Source organism: Choloepus didactylus, chromosome 4, assembly GCF_015220235.1.
Source record: "Choloepus didactylus isolate mChoDid1 chromosome 4, mChoDid1.pri, whole genome shotgun sequence".
Taxonomy (NCBI): Eukaryota; Metazoa; Chordata; class Mammalia; order Pilosa; family Megalonychidae; genus Choloepus; species Choloepus didactylus.
In genome coordinates, this window is record NC_051310.1 from 100,916,362 (window position 1) to 100,932,580 (window position 16,219).

At 56.7% G+C, this 16,219-nt stretch overlaps 1 protein-coding gene across 2 annotated transcripts in view; it reads left to right on the forward strand.

Annotated features, from left to right (window-relative positions):
• TMEM266 (transmembrane protein 266) overlaps window positions 1-13,783 on the forward strand; it is a 109,585-nt gene extending 95,802 nt beyond the window's left edge. For both annotated transcript variants that reach the window (XM_037833313.1, XM_037833315.1), the window contains 3 exons: window positions 2,170-2,359; window positions 10,558-10,620; window positions 12,628-13,783. In XM_037833313.1, coding sequence (XP_037689241.1) covers window positions 2,170-2,359; window positions 10,558-10,620; window positions 12,628-13,226 — 852 coding nt within the window. In that variant the 3' untranslated portion in view covers window positions 13,227-13,783. The remainder of the gene's footprint in view (window positions 1-2,169; window positions 2,360-10,557; window positions 10,621-12,627) is intronic.
• Window positions 13,784-16,219: the final 2,436 nt, after the last annotated feature.

The following is a 16,219-nucleotide window of genomic DNA, read 5'->3' on the forward strand; positions in this document are numbered from 1 at the left end:
CCAAATCCCACACAGCCTGGAGATGACATACCCCTACCCTAGAAGAATCAGGAGAGTTTATTCTCTGTAGAAATTGAACACAAGGGCCCAGCAGGCAGGCAATGGGTTAGGCACAGGATTAAGCGAAAGTCCTTACCCCAACTGTGGGAACTTCTGCCCACACAAAAGCATCCAGAGGTATATTCTCAGGCAGAAGGCTGGAGAATTCTCTAGAAAGAGAGTGATCACAGAGGCAAACTCTGTAGACATAGACATTTGAGGGTTGTCCAATGCCAGTTTGCTGCCCACTCATCCTAATGTTAGTGAATGCTTTTAGTTGGTACCTGTCTGTCTTTGACGACAATAAAATTAGTAAAACGTTAAAATAAATAAAAGTATCAGAAGGTGGTAAGTGCTATGCAGAGAATTCAAACAAGCTTATGTGACCTAGTGCCTGAGTGGCTGCTTCAGACCGGAGCCAGGGAAGGGCTCTCTAGGGGGAGCTGCCCATGTGCTCTGGAAGCGGTGAGCAGCTGGGGAAGTGGCTGTGAGGTCCACACGTGCTCGGAGTGTTTAAGGAGCAACAGGAAGTTCTGTGTTGCTGGGGGAGTGAGAGGAGGAGATGAGGTTGGCCAGGAAGGTAAGGTCAGATGATGCACCTGCCTTATGAGCCAAGGATACAAAGTCTGGATTTTCTTCCAAGTGAGGTGACAAACCACTGAGGTTTATGGACAAGGGGGTGACATCATCTGAGTTAGATTTGAGAACAAGCCCTTCGACTCCTGCAGGAGAACGGGTGGTAGAGGGGTATAAAAACTGCAGATATCTGGGTGGAGCTGGCAGTGGAGATGGAGGGAAGTGGGCAGGGATGTATTCTGGAGGTGGGGCTGGAACTTGGTGGCAGATTGGATGTTGGGGGGTCGGGGGAGGGAAAGGGAGGATGTAAGGGAGGTGCTTGGATTTGGGGCTCCAGCTAAAATGAGGTGAAAACATGGGAGAAGCAGGTTGGGGACATGGTGAAGAGTCCTGTTTTGCCCAGATTGAGTTTTTGCTCCCGTGGGCCAACCGTGTGATGCTGTCGTAGACAATTGGAGGTGCGAGTCTGATGTTCCAGGGAGGGCTCAGCGCTGAAGATAGGATTTGGGCATAATCAGCAAGTAGGTAACGTCCTAGGTAGGGAGCCCAAGCCTTGGACCTCACTGATAACCCCAACTACGCCTCAGGCCCTTGGGGGTTTCACCCAGAGCTCGTGCAGAAGCCCTGCAATGCGTCCTTAGAACACTAGGTGGCGGTGGAGGCTCTCCTTCCACACAGGCATCTCCGTCCCAAACCTTGCCTTGGCCCACTGTCTTAGGAAGGCCATCTCAGCCACAAACCCAAAAGGCACCTAAGAAGCTGTCCCTAACAAAAGAGAAACCAAGAGAAATCAAAATCAATATTTGTGTAGTTTTTTTGTTTTAACAAAGCCCTTATGAAGTACCCAAGTCTTCAAAGAGCTCTACCAGGTGAAAAAACCCATTTTGCAGATAAGGAAACCGAGGCCCAGGGAGGTAGAGGGACTCGCCCATGGCCTCATGACCAGTAGGCTGCCAGGATGGGACTAAAACCCAGTCCTGTCTGACTGGGAACCGTCACCATCCACGGAACACCTCGTGGAAGAGGGGAGGTGGGTGTTTCCAGGAGACAAATGAACCAGTGGACAGACCAGTGAGCACTGTGAGCCAGGACGGACTCTTCAGGCGGGCACGCCCCTGGCTGTAGATTTCCAGAGTTTCTCTCTTCCTTTACTGCTCAGTATAAAAACACCCGAGTAAGGCTTCCACTGTGACAAGCACTCGTGGGGGTCACACACCTGGGGAAGTAGCTAGGGCAGGAGTCAAATCTGGGCCACCCACGCCCGGCCCAGTGCTCGTTCCACGTGCAGCCTCTCACCACCTTATCCTCACAGGGACTACACGATTATCTGAGATAAGACACAGGAATACACCTTATGACTTGGAACAGGCTCCATAAACACGAGGTTCTTGGGATGATTGTTGTTCGGCGATTTCTAAGCGAGGCACATCCAGCCTTGTTCCTCTTTCCCCCGCATCCAAGAGCAAAGCCCCAGAGCGTCCCAGCCCCCGGCCTGCGCGTCCCGGCGCCCCCGCTGCTCCCCGCGGCCGCCCAGCGCGCGTCTCCCTCTTGCAGTTTGAGATCCGGCAGCTTCGCGCGCACCTGGCGCAGCAGGACCTGGACCTGGCGGCGGAGCGGGAGGCGGCGCTGCAGGCCCCGCACGTGCTCAGGCAGCCGCGCAGCCGCTACAAGGTGGTGGAGGCCGGCGCGTGGGACGAGGAGACCGCGGCCGAGAGCGTCGTGGAGGAGCTGCGGCCCTCCCAAGGTGAGCCCGCCCGCCGCTCAACCTCGGCCTCGCCTCCCACAGGCGGAAGGCCGGTGGCCGCTGTCCCCACCCTCTCCACCCACTCCCCACTATCTCCGAGGTCCCCTTGTCCCCAGCGCCTCTGCACAGAGGAGGCTGGGACTCAGATTCGTGGAGGCTGACATATCCCCCTCCTTGCAAGATGACACTCCCCATCAGCTCATACTGGGGGGGGGGGGAGTGCACCCTCAGATCAGTGACCCCAGGACTGCCCTTCTGAACCCAGGAGAGTCTAGTCAAGCTCTCACGACCTGAATTAGAAATATTCTTAGTGACTTGTGCCAGTTTCATGCCTTTGGGTTGTGTGCTTTAGGCATTCTCTCTCCTGTCCTCACAGGAGGTATGACTTTCCTAGTTTATAGCTGATGAAACTCAGACCCAAAAAAGTAGTGCAAAGCCACATGGCTAATGAATGCAGAACCTGACTTCAGGCCCAAGGCCTGGGACTTTCCCACAGAGCTACCCAGCCCACTGGAGCCCAGACAACAAGTTGCAGCCTTGGGGTGGTCGTGGATTGCAGGACGGTGATATTAGTGGGTGTGGAGACACCACCATAAAGCAGGGCAAGTTACTCTGTGGAAGGGATGTGTACCTAGCTCTGAATCCTAACCTTCGTTGGCCAGTGTGTGGCCCTGCACAAGGGACTTAGCCTTTCTGGGCCTTCGTCTCACCACCTGTCAAACAGGGGCAGTGCTGAGCCTTCCTACAGGGTTGTTGGGAGGCTCTGAGAGGGCTGTGGAATGCCCTGCAAGTGTCAAGTGGCTTTGCTTTGTGATCGGGGGTTGAAGGCTGTCACCTGGCAACACACCCACGTCCAGTTTGGGGCTTTCTGGGTGGGTTTGGAGAGACTGTGTTCTGAGCCTCAGCTCAGGAGATTTGGGAGACAGGCAGACGCATCACCCTTGTTCAGATCGGCACCCCCCGCCCCAGGGCGGGCCACTCAGCTTCAGTTGGTACTGCCTGTCGGAAAGTTCTTCCTCAGACTGAGCTAAGCCACTTGGCGCCCACCTCCCCCACTTGGCCACCGATTTTGTGCACAGGTCTGGTATGGCCTTCCCACCTGAGTCATCCTTTCAGGGGCTGGCCAGCAAGGCCCCAGCCCTTGAGGGTTTTCTCCACCAGTGATGTCACCTGTGTTCCCACAACCAATCCTCCGGGGACAAGCTTGCCAACTTCTTGCCGTGGTGTCTCCTCCCGGAGCTCTCCAATACTTCAGTCCCTCTTAGAGGGACATTGCAAATGGAACATAGTTCTCAGGGAGCTGTGAGACCAGGGCAGAGCACCAAGGGGCACCCCTGCCCTTGTCCTGGACACCAAGACCCCCCACCCCCCAACCTTGATGCAGCCAGAAGGCTCCTGAGCCTTGCGGTGGCTGCCTGGCCTGAGCTCACAGCTGACCCAGGCCCCAAGTGGTCCCCTCATGGCTCTCCTGAGCTGTGTCCCCCACGGCCCATTCTTGGGCCGTTGGCTTATTGTATCCTTGTGCAGAAGTTTACATTCATCTGTGTTCAACTGTAGTGTGATTCTTGCCTCTACTCCCAGTTTCTAGGACTTTTTCACAACCTGTCACCAGTTTCTGCTGGTTTTACTTCCCAAGCATATCTTGAAACAGTCCCATTCTTCACCTCTATCGTTCAGCCCTCATTATGTGTTGGCCTTGCCTGGCTCCCCGAGGTCCACTGCAGTCTCCCCTCCACCTCACTACACAACGATCTTTCCAGAAGCTTTCCTGTGACTCCCCGACTCAAAGCCTTCCCTAGGTCCCTGAGTCCATGGGAAAAAGCCCGAGCTGAAGTTGGCACACGAGACCCTTGATAACTTTGTTCCTGGCTGCCTCCCCAGCCTCATCTCCTCCCACCCATCTCCGCTTTCACTCGAGTGGACTAAACGTCTTTTAGTTCTGAGTCACATGTCTCTGAGCGTCCACACGCTGGTCACTGGATGGCCAGGCCTCCTGCCGCTCTCCATCCCCCAAATCTCCCTCAGATCAGAGCTCTCAGGCACCACGCCCTTCCCAGGCGACCTTACGTGAACTCCCATTAGGTGTGGCAGCCTGTGTGTGTGCCTCCTGCTCTTCCTTCAGGGCTGTCCACCTGTCCAGACCTGAGCGCAGGTGAGCACTGCCTGTGCAGCCGTGCCTCTCTGTTTCTCTCGTCAGGGTGGTTTGTTCTTGAGATAACAGCAGATTCACTGTTGTCTCTCAGCCAATGACCTATAGACCCTGGATACCTGATGCCACTTTTGGGCCCACAAACTATATCTTTAAAACAATCCCGCACATTCTGGGGGTGCTGTGAAGCTTTCCCAGTCCCTGTTCCTCCTCCCTTCACGATCCTCATAGTGAGGCAACTTCTAGGAGGAGGGGGTGTGGGCAGCAGGGGCAGAAGGGAGAAGAAAGCTGGGTCCGAGTCACAGCTCACCCGGGGTAGACTGACCGCATATCACCAGCCAGGGTGTCGGGCCAGCACTGACCCCGCTCGCCCTCCTGGAAACTAACAGGGTGTCTGAACAAGGCAGCCTTAGCCCTCCCTAGAGATGCCAAGCCGCCTCCTCCCATCCAGCCTGGAATCCCACCCCTGCTCTCCTCAGCAACACCCCCAGGTCCTCTCACCTGCCTGCACCTACCCCAGACTGCGCCACCATCACGCACAGCACATTCCTCCCTCCGCCACTTCCCATCCACTTCCCAGAACCACCAGTGGCCAGGCCGGCATCTGTGGGGCTGCGGGCAGAAGCTGGGGTGCTAGTGAGCAGCCTGCGTCCTTGTAATTCACAGTCTTGAAGGGCCGGGGGAAGCAGGGCAGCCCCTGACCGGCCTCTCTGACCAGAAGCTGTGTCCAGGGAGGATTTCCACGACACTAGAAATTATGGCCAGACAAGCCAGGGCCACTGCAGGCCACTCTGGAGACAGAGGAAGGGCAGCATTTGGTGCTCAGTGTGACTTTCAGGCCAGCGGGTCTCAGAGGCCCACTGGGTGCCCCGTAGAACACAGACCCCCGGATTCACCTGAAGTCATGGGAGGGTGAGTCACGGCGGCCTCCGGAGGGGTGACAGCCCGGGGTGGGAGTGCCAGCCCCTGCCCGGTGAGGAGGAGGCAGCTCCTGAGTCTCACCAGCTGCCAACAGGTCACAGACAGACTAATGCCGACCAGCTTCTGTTTAGACTTGCTTCAGCACAAATCATTTTTAAAACCCGGGCTGCAAAGTTCCAGGCTTTGGGGCCTGCCAAGTTCACGGTGCCCCTGTGTAGTCATTAATACTTCCCTCCCAAATTTATTAGTCTTGAAGCTCGCCCATAACTTATGAGTTACAGCCCCTGGTGGGAGTGCCACGGTTTTCACCATATATCATAGCAAACCTTGGAGTCCCCCCCTCGCTGCACCAGCGTTCAGATAAAGTACCGCAGAGGTGCACCAGGCCAAGCCCTGCCTGCCCTTCCCACTGCTGAGCAGCTGTAGTTGGAGGGAGCTGAGCTGACACCAGTGTTCACCCTTAAGAAAGGAGAGGGTCTTCCAGGCCATGGAGGGGGAGTCAGGTTTCCTACCCCACTGCTGGCTCCAAATATCAATGTCTGATGGGGGGCAGTGGGGACCTTGGGTAGCCCCAGAGCCATAGGACTAAACCTGGGGGCCTCATATAAAGTAGCATTTGAGGCCCCCAACAGGTTAGAGGGGGTAGGTAGTGCCAAGGTGGGACGTGGGCTTAGGACTCAGATCTGGGTTTAAACTGCAGTGCACCCTTGAACGAGTTACTTAACCTCTCTGAGCAGAGTAAGCTTCAAGGCTGCATGACGGTGCCGTCACCCAGGATCCCACCCTTGGTTCAGTGCTCTGCCACCACTGTCTTTAGAGTCTTAGTATTTCATAAACAAGGGGCCCTGCATTTTCATTTTGCACTGGGCTGGTCTTGTCTCTGAGCCCCAGTTTTTTTCCAGATGAGGATAGTAGCAGCAGCACATCTTAACTGAGAAGGATCGGATATTCAACTGTATGCACAGCTCTCATGTCTGGTACACAGTAGGTGCTCACTCAGTAAACAGTGGGGTCCCTATTCGGGGGTGGGGTTGGGGGCTGCTGAGCAGAGAAGCAGCCCCAACCTGGAGCCAGGGCCGGCAGCCCCCAGTACCCTGGCCCGTCCCCGCCACCTCCTGGACTGCGCTGACTCATCTCCACCTTGCTGGGCAGGTCAGGGCATCCACCCAAGGGCAAAACCCACATAATGAGCGTTGTCACTGCTGCACTCGACGGGGCTTTAGGAGGATTAGAAAGGCGCTCACACCCCAGGAAGAAAGGCGCCGGGCAGCAGGGAGCAGCTGCCACAGAAACCACTCGAGACCCGGCTGGCGGTAAACGCGGTAAATGCCGTTGGCTGGGGGTCAGGGACGTGAGGAACGGGAACTCACGGTCACCAAAGGCCTGCCCAGGCTAGACCTAACCCTCATCATCACATTAAATCTTCACAGCTCCCCGCCCTCCAGGGGTTTGTGGTCTCCATTTTACAGATGAGGAAGCTGAGGCTCAGGGTGGCGGAGGGATTTGCCCAAGATGACACAGCGAGTGTACTGCAGAGCTGGGTGGGCCCCCAGATCTGTTGCCTGTGTTTGGACTTGCCTTTCTCTCCTGGCTCTCCAGGGGTCTGCACAGCTCAGCCATCCAGTGGATTGGTTCCTGTGGGTCCACAGGGCTCCTCAGTCTGGAACCAAAACCAACGTCAGGGGCAGGAGTTTCTTCTTAGAAGGAGGGTGGGCAGCCCTCTGTGTCTGGGCCCGGCAACAACAGTGAGTGCTGTCTGCCTCCGCTCCTTTACCCCACGTTCCCAGGTGTCCATTGGTCACTAGGACTGGAGGGCGGGGGGGCGAGGCTGTGTGCCGAATGCTACAAAGAGCGTCAAGTGGTGGCCCTGTGGGTCCCTGGAGGATGGAGTGGGGGACCCTCAGAGGTCCCCCAGACCTCTGACCCATGCACACTCCTCAGCCCATGCACTCTACTTATTGGCAGCCTTCTGTTAAGTGCTGGAAAGACACAGTAACATATGGCCCCTGCCCCCCAAAGGCTACCGGGCCTCTGGGTGGGTGGGGACAGAACCCCAGCTCAAGTGGTCAGTTTTGGGAGAAGAGGAGCCATAGGCCTCCCCAAAGCAGAGAGCAGGCCAGGTGGAGCCAGTGTCAGCACTGCTGGAGAAGTCTGGGAAGGCCTTGCATTTAGACTTGTGCCTTAATGGCCACTCTGAGACCACTAGGTGGGCACAAGTCTGGAGCAGAGGGAGTGGGGGCGGGAGGAGAAAATGCAGACATCACAGATCTACAGTGGCCACCTGGGGACCCAGGGTCTGTATCAGGCACGTCCACGGAGCGAGCCACCTTATTCGTTAAATCCACGGGCACCTCCAGTTCGGAGGCGTGGCGATAGTCCAAAGGAGAAACTGTATTCGTTTCCTGTGGCTGCTCCACCAAAACTTCACCCCCCAGGTCAAGGTCACGCCACAGGTTACGGCCTTGGTGGGTGTTGGGCTGTTGGTGAGGAAAGAGGAAACGCTGAGCAGGCCCCAGGTCCCAGCCTGGTGGGGAGGGGAGCCATTCCCCAGGACGGGGGTCGCAGGAGGAGGAGCGGGTCGGGGAGCTGGAAACTGAGTTCTGTTCTGGATTGGAGTCAGAGGTGGCTGGAGGTCGTCCAGGAGAAGCGTCCAGGAAGAGTTGTCCAGACCAGGCAGAAGCAGGACAGACGTCCGAGCTGAAGATCACTCGGCCTAGGTTATCTTTCATCGATAGCTCGGATGAAGGTGTGAGCATCCTCTCAAATATGCCATCAACCCAGACCTAGGAGAGAGATCCAGGACTTTAATAGCCCGAATCGAGATTTAGAATGCTCCCAGCAGGCTAGACTTCTGGGTTGAAACCAACAAGCTGACATCTACCCAGGGCAATAAAGCCCTCCAGGGGGGCCTAAAACCTCAGTTACACGAGTGCAGGGTTGTGAGGCCTGACTGGCCCCAGCTCCTGCCCAGAAGACCTGAGCATCCACGTTGGCCAAACTCAACGTGAGTCAGTGGAGGAGGGCGGTTGCTAAACACACTTGAGGATGTTAGGGGCATTAGGGGAATGATCACACCAGATCTTGGGAAGGACTGGCCTATTAAATAATGCCAGCCTTGCGGGACTGGGGAGGATTAGAGAAGATCAGCATGTGACGTGCAGAGCCCTCTGGGTCAGGAGCTTTGATGGCAGACAGTAAACGCCAGCTCCCTCCCTCCCTCCGTCTCCCATCCTGGTCAAGCAGGAGCCCAGAGTGAAGCCCTAAAAGTGGAAAGGCTCTTATTGATGAAGAAACTGAGGCCCAGAGGGGATGTGACCTGCTCCAGCTCCCACGGTGGGTCAGGGGCTGTACCAGGACAAGGGCTTGGGGTCTGGGTTTTCTTATTTGCCCTGACCCCCTCCTGTGAGAGGCCCCCCTTGGGATGAAGGGCCATAGCATGTAGAAACCTTGCATTCCTCTTTGTCTTGCCTGCCTCGCATGGCCGCGTGAGTCCCTGTAGCCATGACCTCAGGATAAAACCAAGATCGGTGACCAGAACCTCGAGCCCCGAGCCTTGCACTGCTTGCTGGGAGCTGCCACACCAGCCCTTCCTACTTCCCAGAGTGGCCTGCAGGGCAGGACAGCATTTACAGCATAAATTATGAACGGCAAGGAGAAGTGTGCTGCCGTCTGATGCTGCTGGGAGTGTTTTTGCGGCTGATCCGGGAGCAGGGCCGGGAGCCAGCCCGGGGCTCCTCCCCCAGCTCCAGCATTAGTGCAAAACACACCTCTGACCGCAGGCATTTGAAGATCAAAGGAGGCCAAAAAAGCTTTTAAGAGCCAAGCCTCGTGTGTGCTGCACGCAGCTTCCAGCCTCACGTCAGATAGGCTTCTGCAGCCCTCTCAGGTGTGCCTGGGAAGGTGGCCTTGGAGAGCATCTGTCCCTTCACCTGCAGACTGGGGGTGCAGACTCAGGTTCTGGGGGCAACCCTGAGCACCTCCCCATGGCTTCCGTAGGAGAGGAAGGACAGACCCCTGTGTGCCAAACACCTTCTGTCCCTCTCCAAGCCCTGCCAGGCCCACCACCGGACCCCATCCCTCCCTTCCTTGTTGTCAGGCACCTCCTGCCTCCCTCGGCCTGTCTTCCCTCACCTGGGTTTTTGCAGTCTCTGGTCTCCCTGCCTCAAGTCTGGCACCCTCCAAGCCACTCTCCCCTTAACCTTGGGAGTGACTCCTCCGAATCACACCTGAGCATGTTCAGACTTTCCTGTGACTCCTCACTGCCTCTAGGACAAAGCCAAGGTCGTTGGGATGACTTTCAGGGTCTTCTCTCACCCACTTTTCCTCCCACTCTTGGGTCATTCTGAACGTCTCACCTCCCCTCTCTCCTCACCTTTCCTCTCTCCCAGTCCCTCTCTGTGTCCTCCCCTCCTATTGGTATGGCGGGGCGGTATTTCCTGAAGATTCTGTACCCGTGGCATCTCCCTTGGTCTGGAGAGTTTTTTCTCTTCTCATTCATGCATTCATTCAGTAACCATCTGCTGGGCACCTCCATCGGGCCAGGAGCTGTGCAGGTGGTGGAGGCTCCACGATGTGCTCCCCAGCCCTTGGGGCTCCATCCTTCTACTGCAAGGGGAAGATCGGGGCCCTCAGGTGGACTCATCCTTAATGTACCCTGCAGCCAGCTGTGTGTTCCCACAAGCGGAGCTTATGGAGCTTTTACACACAGGACAGCACTTCCAGGGACCCTGAGAACCTCAGGTGGACTCAGAGACTCAATCCATCCAGGTGGGGAAGGCCCTGAGGAGCTCAGAGATGGGGAAACTGAGGACAGAGGAGAAGGTCCTGTCCAGGTCACATAACAAGTGAGATGCTTTGTTGGAATCTGGGTCCCCTGATACCCAGTCCAGCTCACTCCCTGGGGTCACCAGGACACATGTGGTCCTCACGCTTCCAGTCCATGTCTAGCCATCGAGAATTAGGAAGCCACTACTGGAACAAAAGCACACAAGCAGAGGGCTCCTGGGAGACCAGTGCCTCTTCTTATGGTGATGGGGTTGAACCGAGAATATGGGGAGAGGAGTGCAAACTTGCCACGATCCCTACCTCTTGGACTCTCACTTGCTCTTCTCTGTCCCCACCTCCACAGAAGCCGCAGGGAAAGATGACATGAACAGCTACATCACTCAGTACTACAACGGGCCCAGCAGTGGTAAGTCCTCATTGTCTCGGGGGCTGCTCTGTATGTTCCAGAACCTCTGCCGCAGCCCCATGCCAGATGTAACCCCTGACAACACTGAAAACTGAGTGTGGGGTCAGCTTTCTAGCTTCAGAGACCAAGGCATGCCCATCACCTGGTGGCGTGAACCCCAACTGCAAACAGGGTTCAAGGTCAGGAATCCCTGGGGGCTTCAGTTTCCGGCACGTTCCAGTGCCGGAGCCGAGGATGCCCCAGTGCTGAGTCTGTGGGTGCTGGGTCTGGGTGCCCCATGAGCACTGATTAGGGCTGCGTGGGGAACCCGGGAATGGAAAGGGGCTGGAATCTAGAACTCTGAGTGAACTCAATACCTCCAACCCTGAGAACCTTTCGGGTGAGAGTGATGGAGGGTGAGATGGCAGCATAATTGGTCTTGAGAAGCAGCAGGCCTTAGGCATGTCCTTGCTTGATGGATGTTTCATTCTCAAACTTGAAAAAGTCTCAGGGAAGCCTAATGGTTTTGACTTACGGGAAAGGTTAAGTTTTAAAATAATACCCGGTGCTTTAATGTCTTGTTTCCCCATAGCAGATGTCTGAATCCTTGCAGTTTGGGTTTCATGGCCCTTAAAACCACTCTCACCCTGTAGCCAGGGTTCACGCCACCTGGTGATGGGCTTCCTTGGTCTTTGAGATCAAGGTTAGAAATCCCTGGGGGCCTCAGCTCCCAGCAAACCCTGGCGCTGGGGCTAGAATAGTATGTCCAGCGACACGTATAATGCATTTGAGTGTTTTTCCTCTCCACAGTCTAAGGCCTTTTCCATCTTCTCTCTTCCTTCTCAGAACCTCATTCCATCTGCTGGTTTCAAAGCCCACCATCTCCAGCCCAGACTTCTCCCCCAGTCCACTGTCCCCACAATTTGGGGGAAGACCTCCCCACACTATACCCACTGTAATTTGACCCCTTATGCTTCTCAGTTGAAGACCTTCTGAAGTGTCCTCTGGCCCCTCTCCCTACAGAAATTAGTCAACCTTCTGAAGGCTCTGATCACGTCACCCCTCTTCCACCCCCACATAAAACTTCCAGTGACTCCCTCAGACAGTGAAGGCCAAATTCCTTGTCCCAGCACACCATGCTTCCTGAGCTAGGATGGGCGAGGTTATGCTGCAGTGACAACCCCCAAATCTCAGTGTTTTAAATAAAGCAACCAAGGCAGGCGGGGGCTCTGCTCCCAGGCCCTCATCCTCACTCCAGCAGCCACCATCTGTTCTAGAACATCACTGGCTGCCAGGGCAGAGCACCAGCTGGCTCATAAGCTTCCCCCGGAAGTGCCCCAGGCCGCTTTGTCTCACAGTCCACACCTGAGTTCATTGAGATGGGGAAGCATAATCCTCCCTGTGAGGGGTGATTATCGGCAAACTGGAACTGTTTACCACAGCTCCTTCCCCAAAGGCATACCTCTGTGGAAAGAAACCAAGACCATCCAGATGAAAACAGGCAAAGTCCACTTATTCAGAGCTTGCTCTAGCAAGGGAGTCCGCCACCTACACTTGCATTTGGCAGGCAGAGTGGGGACGCTGTATAGTGGAATAAAGGGGAGACTTCACGTGTGCCCAGGCTGGGGGCTGGAAGTGGGCTAACTAGAACAGGGCATCCTATGTGACTGGTTAGGGGAGCATATTTGGCTTTCTCCAGTCGGTCCTAAGTTGGAAGCAGGAGAAAAATTAGGGAAGCTGTCAGTTATTGATCAAGCCCTGGCTTTTAGGGGCTGACTGTTATGGGAATGGTGGTTTGACTTCCTGAGCTGGTGGCTGTGGATGGTGGTTTGGCTTCCTGGGCTTGTTGCTGTCAGTTATGGCTCAGGGTTCTGTTTTTATATATGCTCTGGCCATTGTCGGTTTATGTATTCAGTCTCTCACTTCCCACCGCCCCGTTCGCCCTCCCTGCCCCACTGCGCGGCCCAGCTCCCTGACATGGGTGAGGCAGAGTGTGGCGCGTGACCGCATCCCCTTGCTTTCCTGCAGACAGCGGTGTCCCAGAACCAGCCGTGTGCGTGGTCACCACAGCTGCCATCGACATCCACCAGCCCAGCATCTCCTCCGACCTCTTCTCAGTGGACATGCCCCTGAAGCCGGGCAGCAACGGCACCTGCGCCAGCGCCACCTCCAAGAGCGCCTCCCGCTCCACCTGCAGCTCCGTCACCCGCGCCCAGAGCGGCAGCAGCCAGACGCTGGCCTCCTCCACGGACTGCAGCACCGCCCGCAAGGAGCCGTCCTCAGAGCCTGGCCTCTCTGCCCTGCCACCACTGCCACCACCCCCCGAGCAGCAGACGGCGGAGGCCGTGGTTCAGGACCTGCTCCCCTCCCTGTCGGAGGACCCCTGCCTGTCCCAGCAGGCCTTGGACCCAGCTCCCCTTACCCGGCCCAGCCCAGCGGGCTCGGCCCAAACTAGCCCCGAGCTGGAGCACAGGGTAAGTCTGTTCAACCCGCAGAACCAGGAGGGCTTCACCATCTTTCAGATCAAGCCTGTCATCCACTTCCAGCCTGCTGCACCCATGCTGGAGGAGAAGTTCAGATCTTTGGAATCCAAAGAGCCAAAGTTGCACAGAGTCCCCGAGGCCTAGAGCCTCCAGGCAGGCTGGGTGGGAGGAGGGAAGACCGCCATCTCGAAGCTCTCCCAGGGGGCCCTGGAGGCCGCCAGAAGCCATGCGTGGGGCCCAGGAGCCCGCCTGCTCCCCCTCAGGGTGCTGCCTACCTCCCGGGAGGTGACACCAGGCCAGGAGGCCACATGCCTCAGACCTCACAGCCCAGAGCTGGGGTCTCCTCTTGCCCTGCTCAGGGGAGGGTGGTGCTCATGGCTGGGTTTTTTTTTTTAACCATTTCTACAAAAACCAATCTGTGGCCCAGCTTCAGCAGGGTAGAGCGCGGGGGCCAGCTCGGTCTCTTCCGTTGCCTTTGTTCCTGATGCCCCTGGGGACCCTCAGGAACAGCACTGTGAGCAGGGGCCACCGAGCCCCGCCCCCACGCCGGCTTTCCCAGGAATGCTGGGTGGAGCCGCACAATCACCCCGAGACCGTCACCTGAGCCTGTTTCGTTTGTCCTCATTCTCTCATTTCAGCATGAGCGTTTCTGGGTATTTTCAAGATAAATCTAGTTTTCACTTTTACAGGACAGAAAGTGATGCATCTGAAGGTGGTGGTGGGGGGGTGGGGTCGTGGAGGTGGGGAGAACAGCCATTTTCCAATTTTGGCTTTAATAATAAAAACCAGCTGCACTGAGACTTGCACTGGTTGGGGGTTTTCCTTCGGTTGCTGGGCCCAGGTGCAGGCATCCGGGGTGGCTCCTTTGGGTTTGGGCTGGGGTTGGCACTGGGGAAGGCCCCGCCAGGGAGCCCCAGCCCCTCCTGTGGACCCGAGGCAGGGAGCTCTCCCGGCTGAGTGACCCTGGGCTAGTGCCCCCCTCCCTGACCTCGGGCCCCGAAATGGAACTCCTAAGGCTGCCTTCCTGGCTGACAACTCCCTGACCGGGGCCCCATCCCTCAGATGCAGCGGGTCCAAAGCCGAGCCAGCACCTTGCCAGAAGTCCACTCTTCCTCCTGTGTTCCCAGCAGGGTGCTGCCACCCACCTGGTAACAGTTGTGCACCCCATTGTTGGCTCCTCCTTGCCACCCCCCAGGCTGTCCTCCTCTGGCAGTTCTACCTTCCAAAGTGCCTGGCCCCCAGCCCCCAGCCCACTCCCCGTCTGGACTGTGCCCCCCACCCACTCCTGAGCCAGCCTCTGGTCCCACCCACCTGCAGTCCACCCTCCCAGGCTGCCAGGGTCGCCTGTCCATGATGTAAGCCCTATGAGTGTCTCCCCAGCTTAAAATCCTCCAAGAGCTTTTGTTTTTATAACTACCATATTTTATGTTTAATATGCCAAAAAACAGAAAAGGAATGAAAGGCTTTAAAAAACATATTCTTCAAGGGCTCTGCATTGCCTTGGGAGAACTCGGCATGGTTCACTGCATCCCCCTGGGCTGGCCTGGCCTGTCTCTCCAGCCACTCTGCCTCTTTCTGCTGTCCAGGACTATGCACACACACCCCCGGCCCCCAACTGTCACCTGCTCTTCCTGTCCCCCGCACCCCTCCCTTTGTCCGGGTTGTCCTCAGGGCTCCTGCTGTCCTTAGACCCACCCCTGACAGGCAGGGATCCCATGGCTCAGGCAGCATTGACTTCTCTGTTTGCCCCCGCCCTCCCTGCTCTGTGGCCCAGGAGCTCCTAGAGCTCAGGGATCCAGCCTGAGCCCCATTAGAGCCCCAGAGCCCTGCATTAGACCAGGCTCTGAGGAGGCCCTGGGCACATGGCAGGGCCTCGGAGTGAGGGGTGGGCTCGGCATGCCCTCCAGACCCTGAGAGCTTTCTGGGCAGCAGGATGGCTGGATGGGCCAGGTTTTCCGGCTGTGGGGAGGGGAAACAAGCATAGCCCCAAGCTTGTGCCAGGGACAAAGGGAAGCACGGTGTGGCCCAGGCTGGGACCGGAGGAGGCCCTTGGGGACAGTTCTCCAGGCTGGTCTCCCTGGCACCTTTGCCCCAGCCAGGCTGGTCTCCCCAGTGCCCAGCACATGCCAACCATCCCCCCCACCCCGGCCTGCCTCATAGCCCTCCACACTCATCTGTGCATTCCCAGCGCCTGTCCAGCAGCATTCTCCAGAGAGACCCCACACGCACACATTCACACTCATGCACTCACAGTCACACTCACATATAACACACCCATTCTCATACTGACACACACACCATACACACACACACAAGCTCTGGTGGGGCACAGTGCAGACATAGGGAAAGGTGATTGAATTGGAAGGGAGGGAAATGACCACCTGCAGGCAACTGCAGCAGAGCGCCCCCTCCTGGTTCATGGGGAGATCAGTTGTTGAAAAAAAGTGTCAAGGTGGCAGTACACGAGTGAGCCTTCCTTAGGGTGTCATCAGACCTGCCAAGGGGGTCTTTGTAAAGGACAAGAGCTGCCACCCTGAGGCATTCTGGCTATGGCTCCTGCTGCTGAGTGCTGTGCTAAGGCCTCTAACACTTGGGCCCGCTTAGTCTTTCAAATGACCCTGAGAGGCAGGAGTCCCTAGCCCCATTTTACAGGTGAAGAAACTGAGCCTGAGAAAGTTAAGAAGCTTTCCTGAGCTCCAACACTAATAAGACCTGCCTGGCACTGTGCTTGGTGCTGGGCTCCCAGGCTTTAGAGCTTTGGGAAGCCAAGTGTCTCAAATGACCACTCTCGGCTCTTGTCACACAATAGGCTGGAAGGCATTATGTGATTTACAATCTGAAGGGCAGGCAACTGGTGGTCCCCTCCCCTTGACCAGGCCTAGGTACAGAGTGGTGACTGGCCCTATTCACTGGCCCCTGTTGCCCCAGCTCTTGGGACTAGTGTTGCTACACCCCCAGGAAGATGAGCCTATCCTGCACAAGTGAGCACACAGGCAATTCCACTTTCCCCTTTGTGTGATCGGTACGGGGTTGCGTAGAGGTGGGCTACAAGACCAGCACTCACATCTGCTGTGGATGTCTACTCCAATGAAAGAACCACAGGACAGAGAGGGGAGCAGTGGGTAAGATGCTAGGCA